The sequence below is a fragment of the Lithobates pipiens genome, unplaced genomic scaffold, assembly GCF_037356315.1.
Source record: "Lithobates pipiens isolate NorthernLeopardFrog02 unplaced genomic scaffold, aLitPip1_a1.2 Scaffold_16, whole genome shotgun sequence".
Lineage (NCBI taxonomy): Eukaryota > Metazoa > Chordata > Amphibia > Anura > Ranidae > Lithobates > Lithobates pipiens.
In genome coordinates, this window is record NW_027507748.1 from 530,149,774 (window position 1) to 530,169,466 (window position 19,693).

General features: G+C 42.0%; 1 protein-coding gene across 3 annotated transcripts in view; it reads right to left on the minus strand.

Annotated features, from left to right (window-relative positions):
* EPSTI1 (epithelial stromal interaction 1) overlaps window positions 1-19,693 on the minus strand; it is a 169,685-nt gene that overhangs the window by 15,000 nt on the left and 134,992 nt on the right. For all 3 annotated transcript variants that reach the window (XM_077483195.1, XM_077483196.1, XM_077483194.1), the window contains 2 exons: window positions 15,973-16,026; window positions 11,774-11,866 (listed from right to left, as the gene is read on the minus strand). In XM_077483195.1, the coding sequence (XP_077339321.1) occupies window positions 11,774-11,866; window positions 15,973-16,026 (147 nt within the window). The remainder of the gene's footprint in view (window positions 1-11,773; window positions 11,867-15,972; window positions 16,027-19,693) is intronic.

A 19,693-nucleotide genomic window follows, 5' to 3' on the forward strand; every position in this document is an offset into this window, starting at 1 on the left:
AAAAAAGTTGGGACAGGGCTATGTTTATCACAGTGTAGCATTCCTTCTTTTTATAACACTATGTAAATGTCTGGGAACTGAGAAGACAAGTTGCTGGAGTTTTGGGAGAGGAATGTTGTCCCACTCTTGCCTGATATAGGATTCTAACTGCCCAAATGTGACAAATATTTTCAATTGGTGAAAGGTCTGAACTGCTGGCAGGCCAGTTAAGCACCTGGACTCTTCTAGTATTAAAGCCAAACTGTTGTCATAGATACAGTATGCAGTTTAATTTTTGCTAAAAAAATGCAAAAAAGACATTGGATAGCAGAATGTGTTGCTCTATATCCTTGATATAACTTTTAGCATTGATGGTGCCTTTCTAGATGTGCAAGCTGCCAATTTAATGTACTCTAATGCACCCTCATACCATCAAAGATGCAGGCTTTTGAACTGAGTGCTAATAACAAGCTGGAAAAGTTCCTCTCCTTCTTATCCTTGAAGACACAGCGCCCATGATTGCCAAAAAGAATGTCAAATGTTTCATTCTGACCATAGAACAGTTTTCCACTTTGCAACAGATCATTTAAATTCGCTTTGGTCCAGAGAAGACAGCTATGCTTCTGAATAATTTTCAGACTTGGATTCTTTGCATGATAGAGCTTTAACTTTTTGGATAGCACAGCAAATTGTGTTCACAGTTTGTGATTTTTGGAAGTATTCCTGAGCCCATGCAGTGATGTCCATCACAGAATCATGTCTGTTTTTAATGTAATGCCTTCTGAGGGCTTCTGATTCTCAGTATCTTTTCATGATATTATGTACTGTAGATGATGAAAGTCTTTGCCATCTTATGTTGAGGAACTTTATTCTAAAAATGTTTGACAATTTTTAGACACAGCTTTTCACAGATTGGTGAACCTATGCTCATCTTTACTTCTGAGACACTCTGAACACTCTGAGCCCCTGTACACACGGTCGGAGATTTCGACAACCAAATCCGTCGGATTTTCTGTCTGTCAGATCTTGTCCGAAACTGTTGCATACACACGGTCCGACTAAGTTGTCGAAAAATCCAATCTTTCAGAACGTGATGACGTAATTTCGTTATGATGGGACTAGATTCAGGCTAGTAGCCAATAGCTTTGATGTAGGAATTTGATCTGAGCATGCGTGGAACTTGGTCCGATCAAAATTCTCTACACATGATCGGATTACGTCCGACCGGCCCAGTTGGTCGGGAAATATTTCCAACATGTTGGAAAATTGGGTCTGACGGAGATTCGGACGGAATCAGTCCGATGCATACCACACACAGTCGGATTATCTGACGACACGGTCCGATAAGACGCATTCCGACGGATTCTCCGACCGTGTGTACGCGGCATTATGCTCTTTTTGTACCCAGTCATGTTACTGACCTGTTATCAATTAACCAAATCACTTGCAAAAAATTCTTCAAGCTTTTTCTTGTTCATACTGCTTGCTTTGTCTGCTTTCTATTGACCAGTCCCAACATTTTTGAGACATGTTGCTGAACTCAATTTCAAAATTACCTATAGTATTTATTTTCTTAAAATGGTACATTCTCTGAATTTAAACATTTGATATGTGTTCGATTTTCTTTTTTTTGTAATTGTTTATTTTAAATTTTCAACATCATACAGAAGAAAATATACATGAAATATTAATATTAACATAACGAGATTGCAGGTATACTTTGATTACAAGGCATACAAACTCTAAACATATAGAGGCATAGCGATGTGATTAAAGTAGTGATCTTCTACCGTATCTTTAAGGGGGGTTATAGACAGAAACTGTAAACAGACTATGTAACTTCAAAGAGAGCTGTAAGGAGAAAAAAAAATAGATTTCAGACCTTCTCTCGGGGACATGTATGTATCCAGGTTTAACTAAATATGTTTAAATGTTTAGAGTTAGTGTTCGATTTTCTATTGTGAATAAAATGTGGATTTAAAAGATTTGTAAATAATTGCTCTCTGTTTTTATGTAGATTTTACAGTGTCCAAACTTTTTGGGAATTGGGGGTTAAGGCGGACTTGTGTCTCTTTTCAACTTGACTATCTATATACCTATGCAACCCTCTGCTGAGTCAGAGCTAGAGTATACGTATGAACTTTTCTAATTGGAAATCTTTATCTGTAACTCAGGAGAGGTGTGCTATAACTCTGTAGAGAGACCACGGTTTCCATACAGAGAGCAAGGATGCTCAGGAGACAGGTTTTTCATGGAGGTATTCTATTTTAGTTTGAAGTGGATCTTTTTCTCTACTTTACAAGGAATGCCTTGAAAATAATCAAAAATGACGAAAACAATTGTTTACCAAAGTTAGCAGATGTAATGAAAGCACTGTAGATGATAAGCATATTTTAAAGAGAGATTAGTAATATGTAACCCTTTTTAGGTTGGTCTTTGTGTTATGATGAGGAGACAGCAAGAGTTAAATGTCTTAAGAAGCCTTTAAAAAAAAAAAAAAAAAGAAACAGCCTTGTTTTGGTATGCACACATGAACAGTTGCAGTATCAGTGTTCTTTTTTTATATGGTTTCTTGAAACTGAAATAAACATGCTCCCATCCAAAAGCTGTGCTAGAAAATACTTCAGTTACAGCACACCTCTAAGCAATTATTTCAACACTACAAGTCACATTGTCAGAGTATCGACCGCCCAGCTCCAGCAAAAGGTCAACAGAAAGGCTAATACTTGCATTAGTTTTGTGACTTTTTCTAGCAGCCCTTTCTGTATGTACGCAGAATGGCTTTTGTTGTGACACCCGATGAACTTGATGAAGAAAAAGGAAAAAAAAGCTTTTAGAAGAACAGCATGTGGGAATCAGAAAGCTAATAAATAAGTGGATTCTATTTTTTAAGATTTTACCAAGAAAAAAAAAGTAATTATTGTAGAATGTAGCATTTTGGATGGTTATAGAGTGTTGTAGTGACAATAGGTTTATTGACTGGTTTGTTTTGTATATGCTACTTTTTAATTGTACATTTGCACAAAGTACATAGCAAGCAAATCTAATAATTAAGGAAGAGACATTGTTATTGCTGCAAGATCAACAAAGGCATGTATATTAAAGGAAGTCTAGGATTTCCTTTCATATACATATACAAGGATTATCACGCCACTTTAAGAGAAGACTAGGCAGAACATGTAACACATGTAAAAACAGCAAGACTGCACAGCATCGCCCAGGGGGTGGTCCCTCTGGCTATAACCCCTTACCCTGCTTCCTGCAGCTCAGTTCGTCAAAAAGCAGTACAAACAAATAGGAGGGGTGGGTGCTGTGTCCGTCAATGAACTTCAGAGAAAAGGATTTTACGGTGAGTACAAAAATCCCATTTTCTCTTTCTTTCATTGATGGACACAGCTCCTTTAATTCTTGACCTTAGGGACGTCCCCAAGCAGTGTCAAAAAACGATGGGTGGAAACAGCAACTTCACCCACAACAAAGGGAACACCTCAACAGAGGAGTCACCACCTGAAATGGCCGCCATCAAAACCAGCGGCCAACTTGTGCATCAAAAGATGCATTTACAATAAACTAGTAACTTAAAGTGGAAGTAAACTCCCCTATCGTTTTCAGCCAAGGAAGCTGCCATCTTTACCTCTGTTTAATCTTCAACTGCTATGGTGCTGCACATGTGATTCGTTATGACACCAGCCTTTGGATGGTTTGGCTGAGAGCACAGCCAATGTGCAGTTAGCATTCCTGGCATGCCTTTTTTTTACGGTTTAAATCCATGGGTTTACTTCCACTTTAAAGAAAGTGTAATTGCAACTTTATTCAGCCACCTGCAAAACCTTACGGCCAAAGCAAGCATTCAAAGATGCGCTTACGTCAACTTTGTAGAATTTAGTGAAAGTGTTAACGACGACCAAGTTGCCACCTTACACACCTGGGAGACAGACGCTTGATGTCGGAAAGCCCAGGAGGTCCCAATTGCTCTGGTGGAAAGAGCCGTGACAGGAAAAAGGGGGCACCCACCCCTTTAAGGCATAGGCCTGAACCACTATATGACTGATCCACCGAGAAATGGTGGATGACAAGACCGCCAGACCTTTTTTTGGACCAGACACTGAGACAAAGAAAAGAGTCTGACTTCCGGAAGGGAGCCGTAGCAGACAGATACACCCGTAAAGCCTCCAGGGAATGCAAGGCAACCTCTTTTGGGTGTGTCGGCTTAGGACATAAGGAAGGTAACACAATGTCCTAATTTAGATGGAATGCCAAAACCACCCCCTTATCCTAGTGGATGACCAGTTAGGGAGATTTGCATGACAAAGCCGCCAACTCAGAAACCCTCCTGGCAGATGTAATAGCCACTAGAAAAACTGCTTTCTGAGAGAGTGTTAACAAGTTTTAATGTCCTTAAATGGTGGTTTCTGAAGAACTGATAGCACCAGATTCAGATCCCACAGAGGTAGTGGTGGTCCAACCCAGAGGGACTACGTGTCAAACCCCTTGCAAAATTCATCAAGGGGCATTGGAAAAAGACAGCCAAGGCTGATATCTGTCCTTTGATGGTGCTTAAGGCAAGTTTCTGATCCACTCCTTGCTGCAAAAACAGCAGGATCCTGGAAACTGAATAAGTGCGCGGATGCTACCCCATCTCCTCACACATGGAGATGTAAGCCTTCCATGTACGATGGCAAATCTTCTGGGAAGAAGACCTCCATGCCCTCAGCATAGTGGAAATTGCCGAATCTGACAGACCTTGGTCCTTTAGCACTTGGTTTTCAACAGCCATGCCATTAAAATCAGGGACGGTAAAGCAGGATGAAGTATCAGACCTTGTGCTAGAAGGTCGTCTCGCAGCGCTAGCCACCAAGGAACATTCGCCACCAGTCATACTAAGTCAGCGTACCAAGGACGCCAAGGCCAATCTGGGGCAATCAGAATTACTGGAATCCCCTCGGTCTTCACTCTGTGCAGCAGACGTGGTAGAAGCCTGAGTGGGGGGAAGGCATAAATCAGCTGATAATGCCCACATGGAGCCACCAACGCATCTGATGTGTCCGCCCAGGGGTCTCTTGCCCTGGACACAAACCTCTGCACCTTCCGATTGAACCGAGAGGCCAAGAGATCTCCGGCTATAATGACCATTCCCCTGGGTCCAGCATCTGACAACTTAGGTAGTCCGCCTGCCAGTTTTCTACTCCCGGGATATATATGGCCGACAGGGCCGTCACATGTTGCTCTGCCCACTGGAGGATGCGAGCGGGCTTATGTGTTGCAGCTGAGCTCCTTGTTTCTCCTTGATAGTTGACGTACGCCACCGCCGTGGAGTTGTCCGACTGGATCCTGATCAGACGCCCTTGTAGCCTCATTGACCATGTGGAGAGGCAAAGTCTGATCGCCCGAAGCTCAAGCACATTGATCAGCAGTTGGGATTCTTCCCACAACCAAAGGCCCTGGGCCGACTGTACTCCCAGCACTCCTCCCCAATCAGTCAGGCTGGCATCCGTTGTGATCACCGTCCAATTGAGAGGAAGGAACGATCTCCCGGGCCGAAGGGCCGGAGACCTCAGCCACCAGAGAAGGGAATCCCTGATTAACTGGCTCAACCAAATTTGACAATCCAAGGATAATGGAGATTTGTTCCATTTTGATAAAATCTTCTGCAAGACTTGAGTGTGAAATTGAGCGTACAGTACCGCCTTGAAAGTGACCCAGAACACGCATGCAGAAGCGCAGCTATGACCACCTGCGGTTCATCAACAACTTCACCGCAGTTTAAAGAGTCTGCAGCTTGTCTGAAGGGAAAAAAAACATTTGCTTCTGAGGAGTCCAGCAGCAAGCCCAGGTACTCCAGGCATTGAGTCGGCACTAACACTGACTTCTTTAGGTTCAGCACCCAACCAAACTCCCGGATTGCTAAATCCTCTTCTTAATTCTAAGGTGGAAGCTGCTCTCAGAAGGAGGTTGTCTAGGTAACCCACGATTGCGATCCCACGTTGCCTTAACAGCGCCAGAATTGGTGCTAACACTTTGGTAAAGACTTGGGGTGCTGACGACAGGCCAAAAGGTAGAGCCACAAACTGGATATCCAGGGATGCCAGGACGTCCCCCTGATGGAGTGCAGTGACCATGGAGCGAATTGATTCCATGCTGAAACTTTGCAGTTCCACAAAGCTGTTGAGGGCCTTTAAGTCCAGGATTTCCTTCCTTTTTGGGAACTACAAACAGATTGGAGTAGAATCCCTGAAACCTTTCCAGCGTCGGTACAGGTGCTATCACCCCGTGCAGTAGCAGGTCCCGTACTGCTTCGAACAGGGCTTCCCGACGAGCTGGAAGTAGATGTAGGTTGAAGGGAAAAAAATCTGTTTGGTGGACAAGATAGTAATTCCTAATGAAACCAGTTTGCAAGCCCACTGGTCGGACAGTAAAGAGGTTCACTGGGCTGCAAACTCCCGAAGGCAACCCCCCACTCGAGAGTTGGGCAGGGGAAAACCGTCATGCGGTAAAATTTTCGTTTGCAGACTTGTTTGGCTTGCGAAACCAGGGACGCTTTTGTCTTTCAGCAGGTACCTTGTCGGACTGGGAACGCTTACCTGCCTGACCCTGGTGGGCTAAAAAGCAGTTTCTGAGCAGAAAAAGCGAGCCCTTGCCTACGGCGTGGCTCCTTACCCTTCCTGGACTGTGGAAGCAATGTGCTCTTCCCACCGGTAACATTTTTAATAATGTCATCCAGCGAAGCTCCAAAAAGCCTCTCACCTTGGAAGGGCAAATCTGCCTAAGGTCAAGAATTAAAGGAGCTGTGTCTGTCAATGTACGAAAGAGAAAATAAGGATTTCATAAATATATATACACAAGGATTAAATATAATTAAAATAGAATTTTAAAGTTTGCTGAAATGTTTTAATCACTGGTTGTCCTGGTTCCATCTTACAGAAACAAGAGATTTGATGAAATGTTTGTTCCACCCGAATGTTCACTATCATATCTATATGATAGATGCAGACAATTGTGCAATTCAGGATCCATGTGGTTCTTCACAGGTTGACTACATAATGGTGAATGGAAAATATTTGTGATTTGTTGGTTTGCCTATTTACCCGATTTGCTCATCCATAATTATTATTCCCTGAGCAATCATCTGAAACCGGTACTTCTGTTGACCCAGACATGTCTAATGTAGACAAGATCTAGTTCAGCTCTTGTCAATTTTTTTAATGGGTCAGGATTAACTGAAGCTGACTAGCCCTCAAGAACTTACATCCGACTACGAATCTAGGCCTGGTTAGGGTAAATAGGTGGAATTTCACTGTGGACACTGGATGTACAAATGGAGCAATATACTTTAAGGTAAATGTTGCTTATAGATAACAGCAGTAACCACCACAATCTTGCCATCACAGTTGAGTCTGGGGCCGTTCTGACAAAATACTCCTGGGCACTATCAGAGGTTGCTGTATCCAGTTCAAATAACACATTTCTATTGGCCAATCAGTTTGATAGACTTTTCATAGAGAAATTAGGATGTACAGGAGATAGGAAGGGGTGGGCCAGCTTTGGCCTCAGAAAATGCAAAAACTTTGCCAGTTAGAACAGGATTCAGCCATGATGGGTGGGCTCTAGGTATACACAGCACCTCTAGGTAACTGCTCTTTATGCCTACAACAGTTTTTGTGCTGACTCTATGCAAAGTCTATAAAGTAAACCAGAGGAATTGTGGAGCTTTGATGATCTCTCCATCTAAAAAACATAGTTCTCTGTCTGTTCCCTTTTGTGTATTGTAGTAACTTGAAAAATATCTGCCTCCATCAAGTGCATGCAGCAGGTACATTTTAATAGGGAGTGATGAGAACAGTGTGTCTCTATGAAGAAGCTGACAGCACTTGGAGATATATTTCTTTATTCTATTCAATTCACTCACATAAAATTAGAGGCAGTTACATCTGCGTTAATGAGGAAAAAATTATGTGCCTATAACCAACACTAAAATCTCAGGATATGATATTAAAACTGTAAGAAAAAGTCTAATTACTCTTTCAAAACAGAAGTTAAAAACCTGATGTAACTCTGGAAATAGCCAGAGGATTATCAGAAGTTGATGAAACACCGGCAAGAATAAAAGGTGATTTAACAAATGTGGAAGCCAGTCGGCGTGATGATTAGGGTAATGCATAAGAGAAAAATGGTTTGAAGGAAACATAAAAGATACATCACAAGAGAGCAGAATGATTGATGCAGCAGGAAAAATGCTCAGAGAAGAAGCTTAATGCAATATTAAGTAGAGAAAAAAAATGTAGTGTCTTTGTGGAACAACGATGGCAAATCTGAGCGGCTGACAGAAGTTAATGCAATAACACCTTAGTGACAGATTTATAAATGCTAGGGAAAATAAAGGTTAGCTAACAAAACTAATCAATTTTATTTGTCAGCTGCTGGGGGATTTATGGTAGAATTTCAATATACATGTCAAAGTGGTTATATACCAAAGTCAGAAACACCCCACGGGTCAGAATTTAGGTAGACTAATGGCTGCGAGAAAATTAAGATAACCATAGTTTCTGCTGTGTTGCTTGTTTCATAGGAAAACACATAAATAATACATTCTGTATGTCTCCCACGAATAAAATATTACATTTATGTCTTTCTTTGCTAAGGTCTCGGGTTGCATGATTGTAATAGGGCCATTACAGTGCAATCTTCTTTGGGAAAGAAAGAGAGGGGGGTGGTAATTCCGTGTACTTGTAGAGCAAGCCCTAACTGCAACCTTGCTGAACACCTTTGGATTAAAATGGTATGCCTGGCGGTGTACCTAGTATATCTAGCATCTGGGGAAAATAATTATTTAACGCCCATTGTGGATCTGATCAAATTGTACTAATAGTGAGAGGGACATAAAAGGCCTAGGGCACACATATGCCAGTCCTTGTACTCACAAAATAAGCTTTATTGCCTGTGCCACAAGCAAAAGTTCCATCACATATGCGTTTCTACATACGCAGTCTACCTTAAGGAAGAACTTTATGAGTATTTAGTACACTTAGCCCTTGTACACAAGGTCGGAAAATGTCTGATCAGACCATGTTGTCGGATAATCCGACCGTGTGTGGGCTCCATCAGACTATTTCCATCGGAATGTCCGACCAACAAAGTTTGAGAGCTGGGCTATAAAATTTTCCGACAACATGATCCGATCAAACTTTGTCTGATCGTTTGTAGAGAATTCTGATTGGACAAAGTGCCACGCATGCTCAGATCAAATTACGAGACCAAAGCTATTGGCTACTATCCTGAACGTAGTCCCGTCGTAACGAACGAACGTCATCACGTTCTGAACGATTGGATTTTCCGACAACTTTGTCCGACCGTGTGTATGCAACACTAGTTTCAGACAAAATCCGACGGATTTTGTTGTCGGAATGTCCGACCATGTGTACAAGGGCTAAGAGTGCATTGGTCAAGATTATGTCATATAAAGCCCAGCATACAGAGTGCAGTAGTTAGGAGTATGAAATGTACAACAGGATAACACAGAGAGTACAGGGCTCAGAAGTGCGTAACAGAGTACAGGAGTCAGGAATGGAGTCAGAAATGGATACTGCACTGAGTGCAGGATTCAGAAGAGTGTGCCTTTACTCCCAAGCTAAAATCCACCAAGGTACATATTACCCCCATAGCCCTAAATCCCAGGCCCCCCCAGCCCACCCCCTTTGTACAGACACCCTACTTAGTCTAACCGCTCCTCGGCCAACCCCCCCCCCCCCCCCCAAGTATAGACCCTCTTTCAGTACAGATTTTCCCCATCAGAGTAAGGGGAGGAGCTCACCTTGGCTGTGTGATGTAACTGGCCTCCCCTTGTCTCTGAACTGATGCTGTCAAGTGGGCAGAAGTGCCACTGCATTTCCAAGGCTACTTTCACATTGAGGCACTTTACAGGCATGATAACACTAAAAATAGCAACTGTAAAGCGCCTCTCCTGTCATTCCAGTGTGAAAGCCCCAGGGCTTTCACACTGCAGCGGTGCGTGTGCAGGATGTTAAAAAAAGTCCTGCAAGCAGCATCTCCTAAAGTGCCCCGCCCATAGAAGGCAATGGGCAGTGCAGCCAAAGCTTTTAACCCTTTATTCAGTCACTAGCAGGGTTAAAAGTGCCCCTCTAGTGGCCGAAAAGCACCTCTAAAACAACGGTAAAGCGCCGCTAAAACTAGCGGCGCTTTACCGCCGATGTTCCTGCACCTCAGTGTGAAAGTGCCCTAATAGTGTAGATACTGTCATGCAATACAGCACCCCCTGCACCCAGTGGCATTACACCACTGAATATGTAAATCAGAATTCTTGTTAAAAATCAATAACTGACTAATGATTTTTTTTGGATGGATGGGACTAAATTGCTTGAGACACACTCCAAAATTTGGTGGAAAGACTTCCAAGAACAGTAGAGCCTGTTATAGCCCCAAATGGTGGGGCCAACTTTATTTTCTTTGGTTTTGAAATGGGTTGTTTAAAAAGTTTATCTATGTGTGATGGTCAGGTTTCGTCAAACTTTTGGCCATATATATCATACTTCAGTAAGGCAAGCTGAGATCCAGGTGCAGCTGCCAGTGTGGAGGTGAACCAATCTCACATGCAGAAGTAGTCTCCCTTCTGTATGTGAGTGTATCTGTGCCATTTTAGCCAGGTAGTGAAAATGCATGTTGGGGTCTGCTGCCCTCAACTTCCCTGCATTTGTAAATAGCTTTGTTTCTAATTACCAGAGAGTTGGTAGATGACAGACATGGGCTTCCTGTCCCTGCTAGTTGGGTCAGAAACCCTGTTTAGAGGACTGTGATTTTATATAAAAGGAAGCAGACACAGAACTGAACCTTGTGACCTTACACACATAAGTGCTGCTGTTGGTGTTGCTGTTTCACCAAGACCAGAAGCAAAGACCATTAGGCAAGTATTCCCATGTTCTAATAGTTAAAGCTCCTCATAGCTCTTCTAAAGCGTGCTTCTGAATCCTTGTCACAGTCTCATTGCTGTATTACTGTATTACTGTTGTTATCTCACTCGCACAGTGCCAGATAGATAGGTCTATGCTACTGTATGTGTGTAGTGGCCACCTTCTAGTATATTAGTAGGTGAATCTGATTATTTCAATATAGTTTGTTTACAGTTCCTGTTATTTTTGTTTACCCTGTTCCTTCTGGTCTGGGATTCTATAGTTGGCTTTAGTTTAGGGCACAATAACCAGCATAGGCTAGAGCCAGGTTAGACATCCAATGGCCACTTCTGATAGTTAGAGGTCTGGTTGCATGACAGATTGAAAACAACTAAGGACTAAGCCACAGGGTAGAAAGGCTGACTTGTTTTGCCACACCACGGTTTCTGCGGGTGAGAATATGCATTCCAGGCTGGTTGGACAAGAGTTGAAGTAACTTCCCATCAACCCTGATCTTTTCTTCCGGTCTCTGAAACAATGACAGATGTTGCATCACGATTATGCTCAGGGCCCCCTAGAACTGAATTTTGCTGCAACATTCATCTGGAGGTATGTTTATTAATAACTTTATAAATCAGTGTATATGAGGACAATTCCAACAGGACTCTGTCCTAGTTGGAGGCACTGACAACTTTATTAGCAAAGGTTCTGGTTTTCTTATTTACCAACAAGTTTAATGCAAATCCTGTTTGGGGAGGGCCATGTGTCATAACCCCAGGGCTATACATGCAGAAAATGTAAAGCTGACAACAGCTCCTTTAAAGTGCCATATGTAATCGTAATGGGTTAATGACTTCATGCATGGCCCAGGAAACAGCCTTCTATATAAATACCTTTCTTTGCTGTTCTTCCTTCATCTCCTGCAGTTTTCTTTCTTCTTCCTCCTTTATCTGTTGCTTGTAAGATCTGTAAAACTGCTTACTTGCCTGTAATGAGCATTACTTGGGTCAGAACAGCATCATCTCTGCTCATTCTTTTTGCTTGCTTTAGATTTCTAGTGACTACATATCCCATGGTACCTTGCTACCTGAAACAGATATGATGTGTTGTTTCCTGTACTGACTGTGCTTCCTGTAGTTCATACTGCAGGTTCTGTGAAATGTGTGACACAAGCAGCAGATATTCACAAGACATAGTGAACATTTGTTACAGAATTCAAGGAAGTGAATGTGTGGCATTACTCAAAAAGTAATATTTCAAACTTCAGTATCCCTCAGATTAATAAGATTAGACTATAAGATACAGTAATTTAAATTTAAAGTGGAAATTAATATGTCATTTTAAAAGTTTCCCATCATATACTGAAATTTGTGTGTGAAGATAGGTGACTCTGCAGTTACGCTGTGAGGGATTAGAAAAAAACAGAATCCAAATCTTCTTTATGAGAGTACAAATTCAACAGTTTTAGTGTCCAGCTCAGTGGCTGTGTAATTAACACTTTTGTCTTAAAGGCACTAATGACATACTGTAGCTCTCAACTGTCCCTGATTTGGAACAAAGTTCTTCTTCCCCTCTTTCCTCCTCATTTGTCCCTCATTTTGGTCTCATGTATATATGGTTGTGTATTAAATGCACTATTTATCTCTCAAAAAGAGTTTCCCAGTGCTAAACCTTACATCCAATTTCTAAATTGCTGCATGTGTAAATTTCAAAAGTCAGTATAAAGGAATAGTAGTGGTAGAAACAAAAAGCACTGGCTATTTTCTTTAATTCTCCTTTAATAGGGGATAGCCTACATACGTTTGCTAATAGGTGTCCCTCATTCCCATCTCAAAAAGTTGGAAGGTACAGTATGTAAGGACCTGGGTTTGTTTCCTGCCAGGGAAACCATCTATAGTAATTCCTACTTCTGGAAACGCTTAGGCAAAATACAAGGTCATTTTTGGTGGAAGCCAAGAAAAGATTTCTTAAAGCGGAGGTCCACCCTAAAGTGGACCTTCTGCTCATCGGAACCCTCCCCCCCTCCGGCGCCACAATTGGCACCTTTCAGGGGGGAGGGGGTGCAGATACCTGTACAGTACAGGTATCTGCACCCACTTCCGGGATAGCTCTCTGCGGAAAGGGGCGTAGATTACGCCCCTTTCCGCAAGTGCCCCGCTGCCTGCTGGGAAACACACAGATCCCAGAGGCAGCGGGGACCGTCCTTATTGCGCAGCGCAACTCGCGCATGCGCAGTAGGGAACCGAGAAATGAAGCCGAAAGGCTCCATTTCCTGATTCCCATACCCAAGATGGCGGCGGCAGAACCCGAGAGACGATCTAGAGATCGGCTTCGGGTGCCGACATCGCGGGCGCGCTGGACAGGTAAATGTCACTATTTTAAAAGTCAGCAGCTGCAGTATTTGTAGCTGCTGGCTTTTAAAAAACAAAAAATTGCGGAGTCCCGGCGGACTCCCGCTTTAACCACTTTCTGACCGCCTAACCTACATGTACTACGACAAGCGCGAAATCACGTACCTTTATGTCATTCTGTGCAATAGTCACTGGGTGGGTCGCATGCCACCAGAGGCGTGATTGCACACTGATTGGACAGAGGAGAAGTCAATCAGCGGGTCTGGTGGACCCTGATATCCACTGGCCACCCACGATCGTTCCCAAAAGAGGCAGAATGACAATCTGCCTATGTAAACAAGGCAGATCGCCATTCTAACAGGGTAGAAGATAGAGATCTTGTGTTTCTGCTAAGCAGGAACACCGATTTCTATCTTCACCCAGTCAGACCATCCCCCACATAGTTAGCAAGCACCCCCTAGGGACACATTTAACCCTTTGATCGCCCCTGATATTAACTCCTTCCCTGCCAGTGTCATTAGTACAATAACAGTGTATATTTTTTGCACTGATCACTGTAATAATGCCACTGATCCCCAAAAAAGTGTCAAAAGTGTCAGTTAGGTGTCCAATTTATCCGTCGCAATGTCGCAGTACTGCTAAAAATCGCTGATCGCCGCCATTACTAGTAAAAAAATTTTTAATAAAATGAATAAAAATGCCATAAAAATATCCCATAGTTTGTAGACGCGATAACTTTTGCACAAACCAATCAATATATGCTTACTGTGATTTTTTTTACCAAAAATATGTAGCAGAATACATATTGGCCTAAATTGATGAAGAAATTTGATTTTTTTACATTTTTTTTATTGGATGTGTTTTATAGCAGAAAGTAAAAAAATATTTTTTTTCAAAATTGTTGGGCCTTTTTTGTTTATAGTGCAAAAAATAAAAGCCGCACAGGTGATCAAATAGCACCAAAAGAAATCTCTATTTGTGGGGAAAAAGGGACATTTTAAATGTCAGTGTCTCACAACCATGCAATTGTCAGCTAGGCTAAATTCACACTGGGGCTGCCCGAGCGTTAGTGCTAAAGCGCCGCTAGATTTAGCGGCGCTTTAGTGCAGTTTAAGCTGCGCTTGTTGGTCGCAAGTGGTTCGCTTTTAACCCCTGCTAGTGGCCAAAGTAGGGGTTAAAAGCGTCTGTGTTTTTCAATGGGCAGTACTCCCAAACTGCCCCAAAGATGCTGCTTGCAGGACTTTTTCGAACGTCCCGCAAGTGCACCATCCCAGTGTGAAAGCACTCTGGCTTTCACATTCAGGCAGCGTGGGAGGAAGTTTTCAGGTGCATTACAGGCGCTATTTCTAGCGCTAAAAAACCTGAAAACTACCTCAGTGTAAAAGGGGTCTGAAAGTAACGCAGTGTCGTATCGCAAAAAATGGCCTGGTCACTAAGGGGGTAAAACCTTCTGGGGCTGAAGTGGTTAACCAAAGAAAAAAACTGTAATACAGCTTTTTGCAGGCCAGGTCTTTTTAAAAATAAGTGTTTGCCTCACTTTTATTCCTATTACAAAGAATGTAAACATACCTTGTAATAGAAAAAAAATCACGTCAGGAACTCTTAAATATGAGATCTGGGGTCAAAAAGACCTCAGATCTCATATTTACACTAAAATGCAATAAAAAAAAAAGTCACTTGAAAAAAAAAAAAGAAAATTCTCCTTTAAGAGCTGTGGGCAGAAGTGATGTTTGACGTTGGTTCCGCCATCCCATGCTATGAAACCAAGCAGGGGCCATCTTCCCCTCAGTTGGCAGGCACGAATCCACAGGAGAGGACGCGATCGAATCGGCGAGTCTGCTAAGCAGTGGAGATGACCTTAGACCAGTGGGGGGGGGGGGGTACCTCTCCCGCCATTGATAAAAGTGATCTCGTGGCGAATCCGCTGTGGAGACCACTTTTATCTTAAAGAGAAACGCACAGCGTTCCCAAAAATACCAGGGTTAGGGCAGCTAGCTTTTGCCATAACCCCAATATTTAGGGTCAAAGTGCTGATGTACTGGTACGTTGTTTTGCGTGATGTGTTTAAGGATTCAAGAAAATTCACTTAGCAACTGAATGTTAGCTGATGAAAAGTGATTGTAAAGTCAGAAGGTTTTTTAATGCATTTTTTAAAAAGCCTTCTGTGTGCAGCAACCCTCTCAGCCTTCCTAATACTTACCTGAGCCCTATCTAAATGCAGCGATGTTTTAGGATTGTCTCGACTCTCCTCCTCATTGGCTGAGACAGCCGCGCCATTGGCTCCCACTGCTGTCAACCAAAGTCAGTCAGCAAATGAGGAGAGAAAGGGGACGGCCAGACAGCGGCTCTGTGTCTGAATGAACACAGGGAGCTGTGCCTCAGCTTGGGTGTCCCAATAGCAAGCGGCTTGCTATGGGGGCACTCACCAGGAGGGAGGAGCCAGGAGCACCGAAGAGGCTCTGCTCTGCAAAAGCCCTACACAAAGCAGGTAAGTATAACATGTTTGTTATTTGTAACTAAAAAAAAACACAAGACTTTACAATCACTTTAATTTAGTAGAGAAGGGAAAGCAGTTCTCATTGCAATGAATCAACCATTTGCAAGTTTTTGGTTCTCTTGCACCTAATTTAGTATTCAAAGCAAGCACAACTCAGCTTTATTTTCTAAGCTGAGTCAATATTCATTTTAGTAAACCAACCCCTTTGATATTTGAACACATTTACATTAGTGTCTGACCCTACCTGATAAGGTTCTGTCTTTTCCACCTGCTGTCTCCTTCTCTCTTCCTCTATTTTCTGGGGGGGAAAAAATGACACACTTACAGTACTTACAAGTCATTTGCTGCACACAGATGTAATTTTTATTTTTTTCAAACAGGTAACAACCCCGCAAATATTCACTAGCTGTGCAGAGAGCTGAGAATAGCTGCAGCTGCTGGCGACCTGTCATTATAGTGAACGGGGTCGGCAGCTGCACCTACCCGCTCTCATCTACAGTGTAAACAAAATATTTCTGCTGCTACAATTCAATTCAATTAAAGAAGTACAGCTAAAGCTCCCTTTGCTGTACTTCTCCTGTGAACCACAGGAGTACAGTTTGTTCTGCACACCTGTGAACCATTTACTTTATGGAGCCAGTCCAGGCTCGGGCAAGATCATGACAATGGATTTGGGATCCACTCATGTGCCTGGAGCAACACCCAGCGAGCCAGTGAGAACCTGAGCCAGACACTCCCACCCCCTCCACAGAGGGGGCAGAGCAGACAGCAGTGCCTGACAGTCAGCATCTCTCTGATCAGGGAGCTGTGAGAACTGAGTGATCAGCGGTGTTTGATCGCTCGGTTCTCAGTGTAGATGCACTGGGGGACAGATGCAGAATTGCACCTAGGTAAGTATGATTCTATAAAAAAAAACAATACATCTCTTAAATGTTATGAGAAAGATTAAAAGTGTTAAAGTGAAGGTATAGCCAAAGCTTTTGAATAAAGCAAGTAAGGTCTGTCAGTTTATTTTTTCCTGCCCGTGTCCGTTGGGGGAGATTTCCTTTAACTTTCTGTCCTAGAGAAATGCCAGGAAGTGAGAAGACATCTCTACAAAGAGATATGAATTCCCTATTTTAGACAGTTGTTACTACAACATCAGAAGATTCATCCTCACCTCTTGTAACAGTGACAACAGTAAAATTTTGGATTTCAGATCACTTTCTGTCTTTGTGATAATGGCCGCCAGGACAAATAGAGAAAGTGAATCTGCCTAATAGGAACACAAACTGCCATGAAAAAATGGCATAGGTTTTAATTCTTTCCTAATCTATTCAAAATGAAAAATATATATATTACGTACATTCTCATTTTATGAGTTGCTTAAAAGTGTTCAGATGAGGTAAGTTAAGTGTTAAACTCAGCAGAAGGGTTAACTTAAAGTTAGGGGCCAGGTCCTGTTGTACAATGCTTTTTGCAGCTTCGGTACAAATACAATAATAAGTTAAAATGGCCATGGTTCCCATGGTAAACCTAGTATGAATTTGAAAAATGTACATCTATATATTATGCCTTTCATCATATGACAGAGCACCACTGGTATGCTAAATGAAGAATGTATGTTTACGAAAAGCGCCATTACATGGAAATGGCATTTCTCAATGCTATTCCTTCATTTGTTGTAATTTTCTTTCTTCTTCCTTTAGTTGTTGTCTGCAATATTTTTGACTTGCCTTTAATAAACATTCCTAGAGTCAGAACAGTGAATTAATCATTAGGCTGGAGACTGGCGGAACGTTTTTTGAATAGCCTTTATGCCTGCGGTTTTCTGTAAATATGATCAAAAATTGAAGCAAGCATGTTTCATGAGGTATGGTTGGTCTGACACTCTTTGACATAATGTTTGCCTTTTTCCTGCTGTAGTATTTAAGAGCATTTAACATCATGGACTGAGAGGGCTAAAGTAATTGGGCCCTAAAAGCATGGACATGTGGACGCCCCCCGTACAGCTGTCTAATGTTTATAATAATAAAAAAAAAATGTGTCATGGTCACTTTAAGAAAAAAGATTTGAATGCCAGGCGGGAAAATCGGGATCATGTGACATTGGAGAATATTGGTGAAATGTCACATGACTGCCATGGAATGTTCCAGAGGGTCACATGACCAGCGGGAACATTCTGGAAGGGGGGCTCATCTTTATAAGGTGCCCCCCCCTCGGGAAATACCTCACAGTTAGAGTCAGCAACAAGCTCAGCTCTAAAGAGCTATAATACTAGGTGCCCGGAGCTAAGTGAGGAGGATGTCGAGCGGCGGGAACGGGTGCAAGGAGACAACAGACATGTAGCTGCAGAAGTGCCAAGCAGCATTAACAGGAGAGGCAGACCTGTGATTCCGCCAGCAGAACCAGCGCTACCCGCCAATGCGCCTCACCCCCCTCAGTACAAGAAGAACCCAGTATGGTGTTGCCGGAAGAGGCGGCTACAAGTGCGGGGATAAGAAGAGCCAGCCAAAGAGAGAAGAGGAGGTGGAGAACGCTATCTCCATTGCCACCCAGAACCAGAGGTAGGCGGGCTAATGTAACAGCATCCACTGGGATGGCTGAAGAGGCGGTGGATTCCACACCAAGTGACAGAGATATGCCTAGTGTCAGTCTAGGAAGAACTACACATGCACAAGTGCAAGTAATACCTAAAGTGACCACTGAAGGCTATAGAGTGCTGCAGCTGAATACTTCAATGCAAGCTAATACACCAGCGACATCTAGTGGTCAGGGTGAGTTGTTGCAGGTAAAAAATATAATGGAATCTATCAATAAGTTAGCTGACAGCATTAATACGCCTATAAACGTTAATACCAATTATGCTAGTGTATGGGCAGACATTAAAGCGGCATTTAGATGCTAATGCTTTTGATTAGTCCAGCTTCTTATAATTCCCTTGGCATGTTATTTGAAGATACATTTTACTACTACATGTGCCTCCCTATGGGATGTTCTATATTTGCGTATTTTGAGAAATTTGCATAATTTCTTCAATGGGTGGTTTTATTTGAATCTGGTCATTATGGTATATTGCACTACCTTGAGGAATTTTTATTTATTGGCCCCGCTCACTCTCCTATTTGTTTATTTATTCTGCAACTGTTTGGTATGATCACAAAAATATACCTCACAGTTGGTCAGAGTCAGCAACAAGCTTCCCCCACCCCCCTCCTTGTGGTAGGCACAATTATGTGGTTCACCCTTTACATTTAGAGGAGGGACTTGTTTTATTGATATGAGATATTGCTCCAGTCCTGAAGACTGAGCTGTTTATATTTATTATTTGAGAATTTTATGTATTAATAAAATGATTGAATGGATTTAAAGTTATTTGCATTCTACACCAATAAACGTGCCGCAGCCAATTATACACCCAGTTACGTTGTTGAGTTTCTTTATTTATTAGAATGATACATTTTGGTATTCAGGGAGGAAGAGGTGTGGCCTACATTTCCATGTACTTTATAAACCATACAGTTTCTGTGTAATTATATGTGGAAGTCAAGGGCCAGAGCATGAAGGAAAGGTTTTATTGTAGAAAATATATAAATATTCTGTGCTTGCCCAAACTATGAAAAATCAAGGGTTTAAATGAAATATAATATCAAGGACGCTGCTACGTATGTATGCCCGAATAAATAACTAACGATATACATACATACGGTGGATATAAAATTTCAAAATTTCATTTTGTCTGTGGAATGTGACACTTCATATAGATTTTATCATCACAGTAATCAAAGAACTCTATATACGGTTTTTGCAATATATATATATTTTGTAAATTAATCACGGTTTATAATTTTTTTTTTCTTATTATTGTAATGTTGTCATTTTTAAATTATTATTGGAATTAGTATTAGGAGTATTAGGAGAGAGTATTAGGAGAGAGCACAGCATAGTAAATTTTTATTTATTTTGTTTTTGTTTTTGTTTTTGTT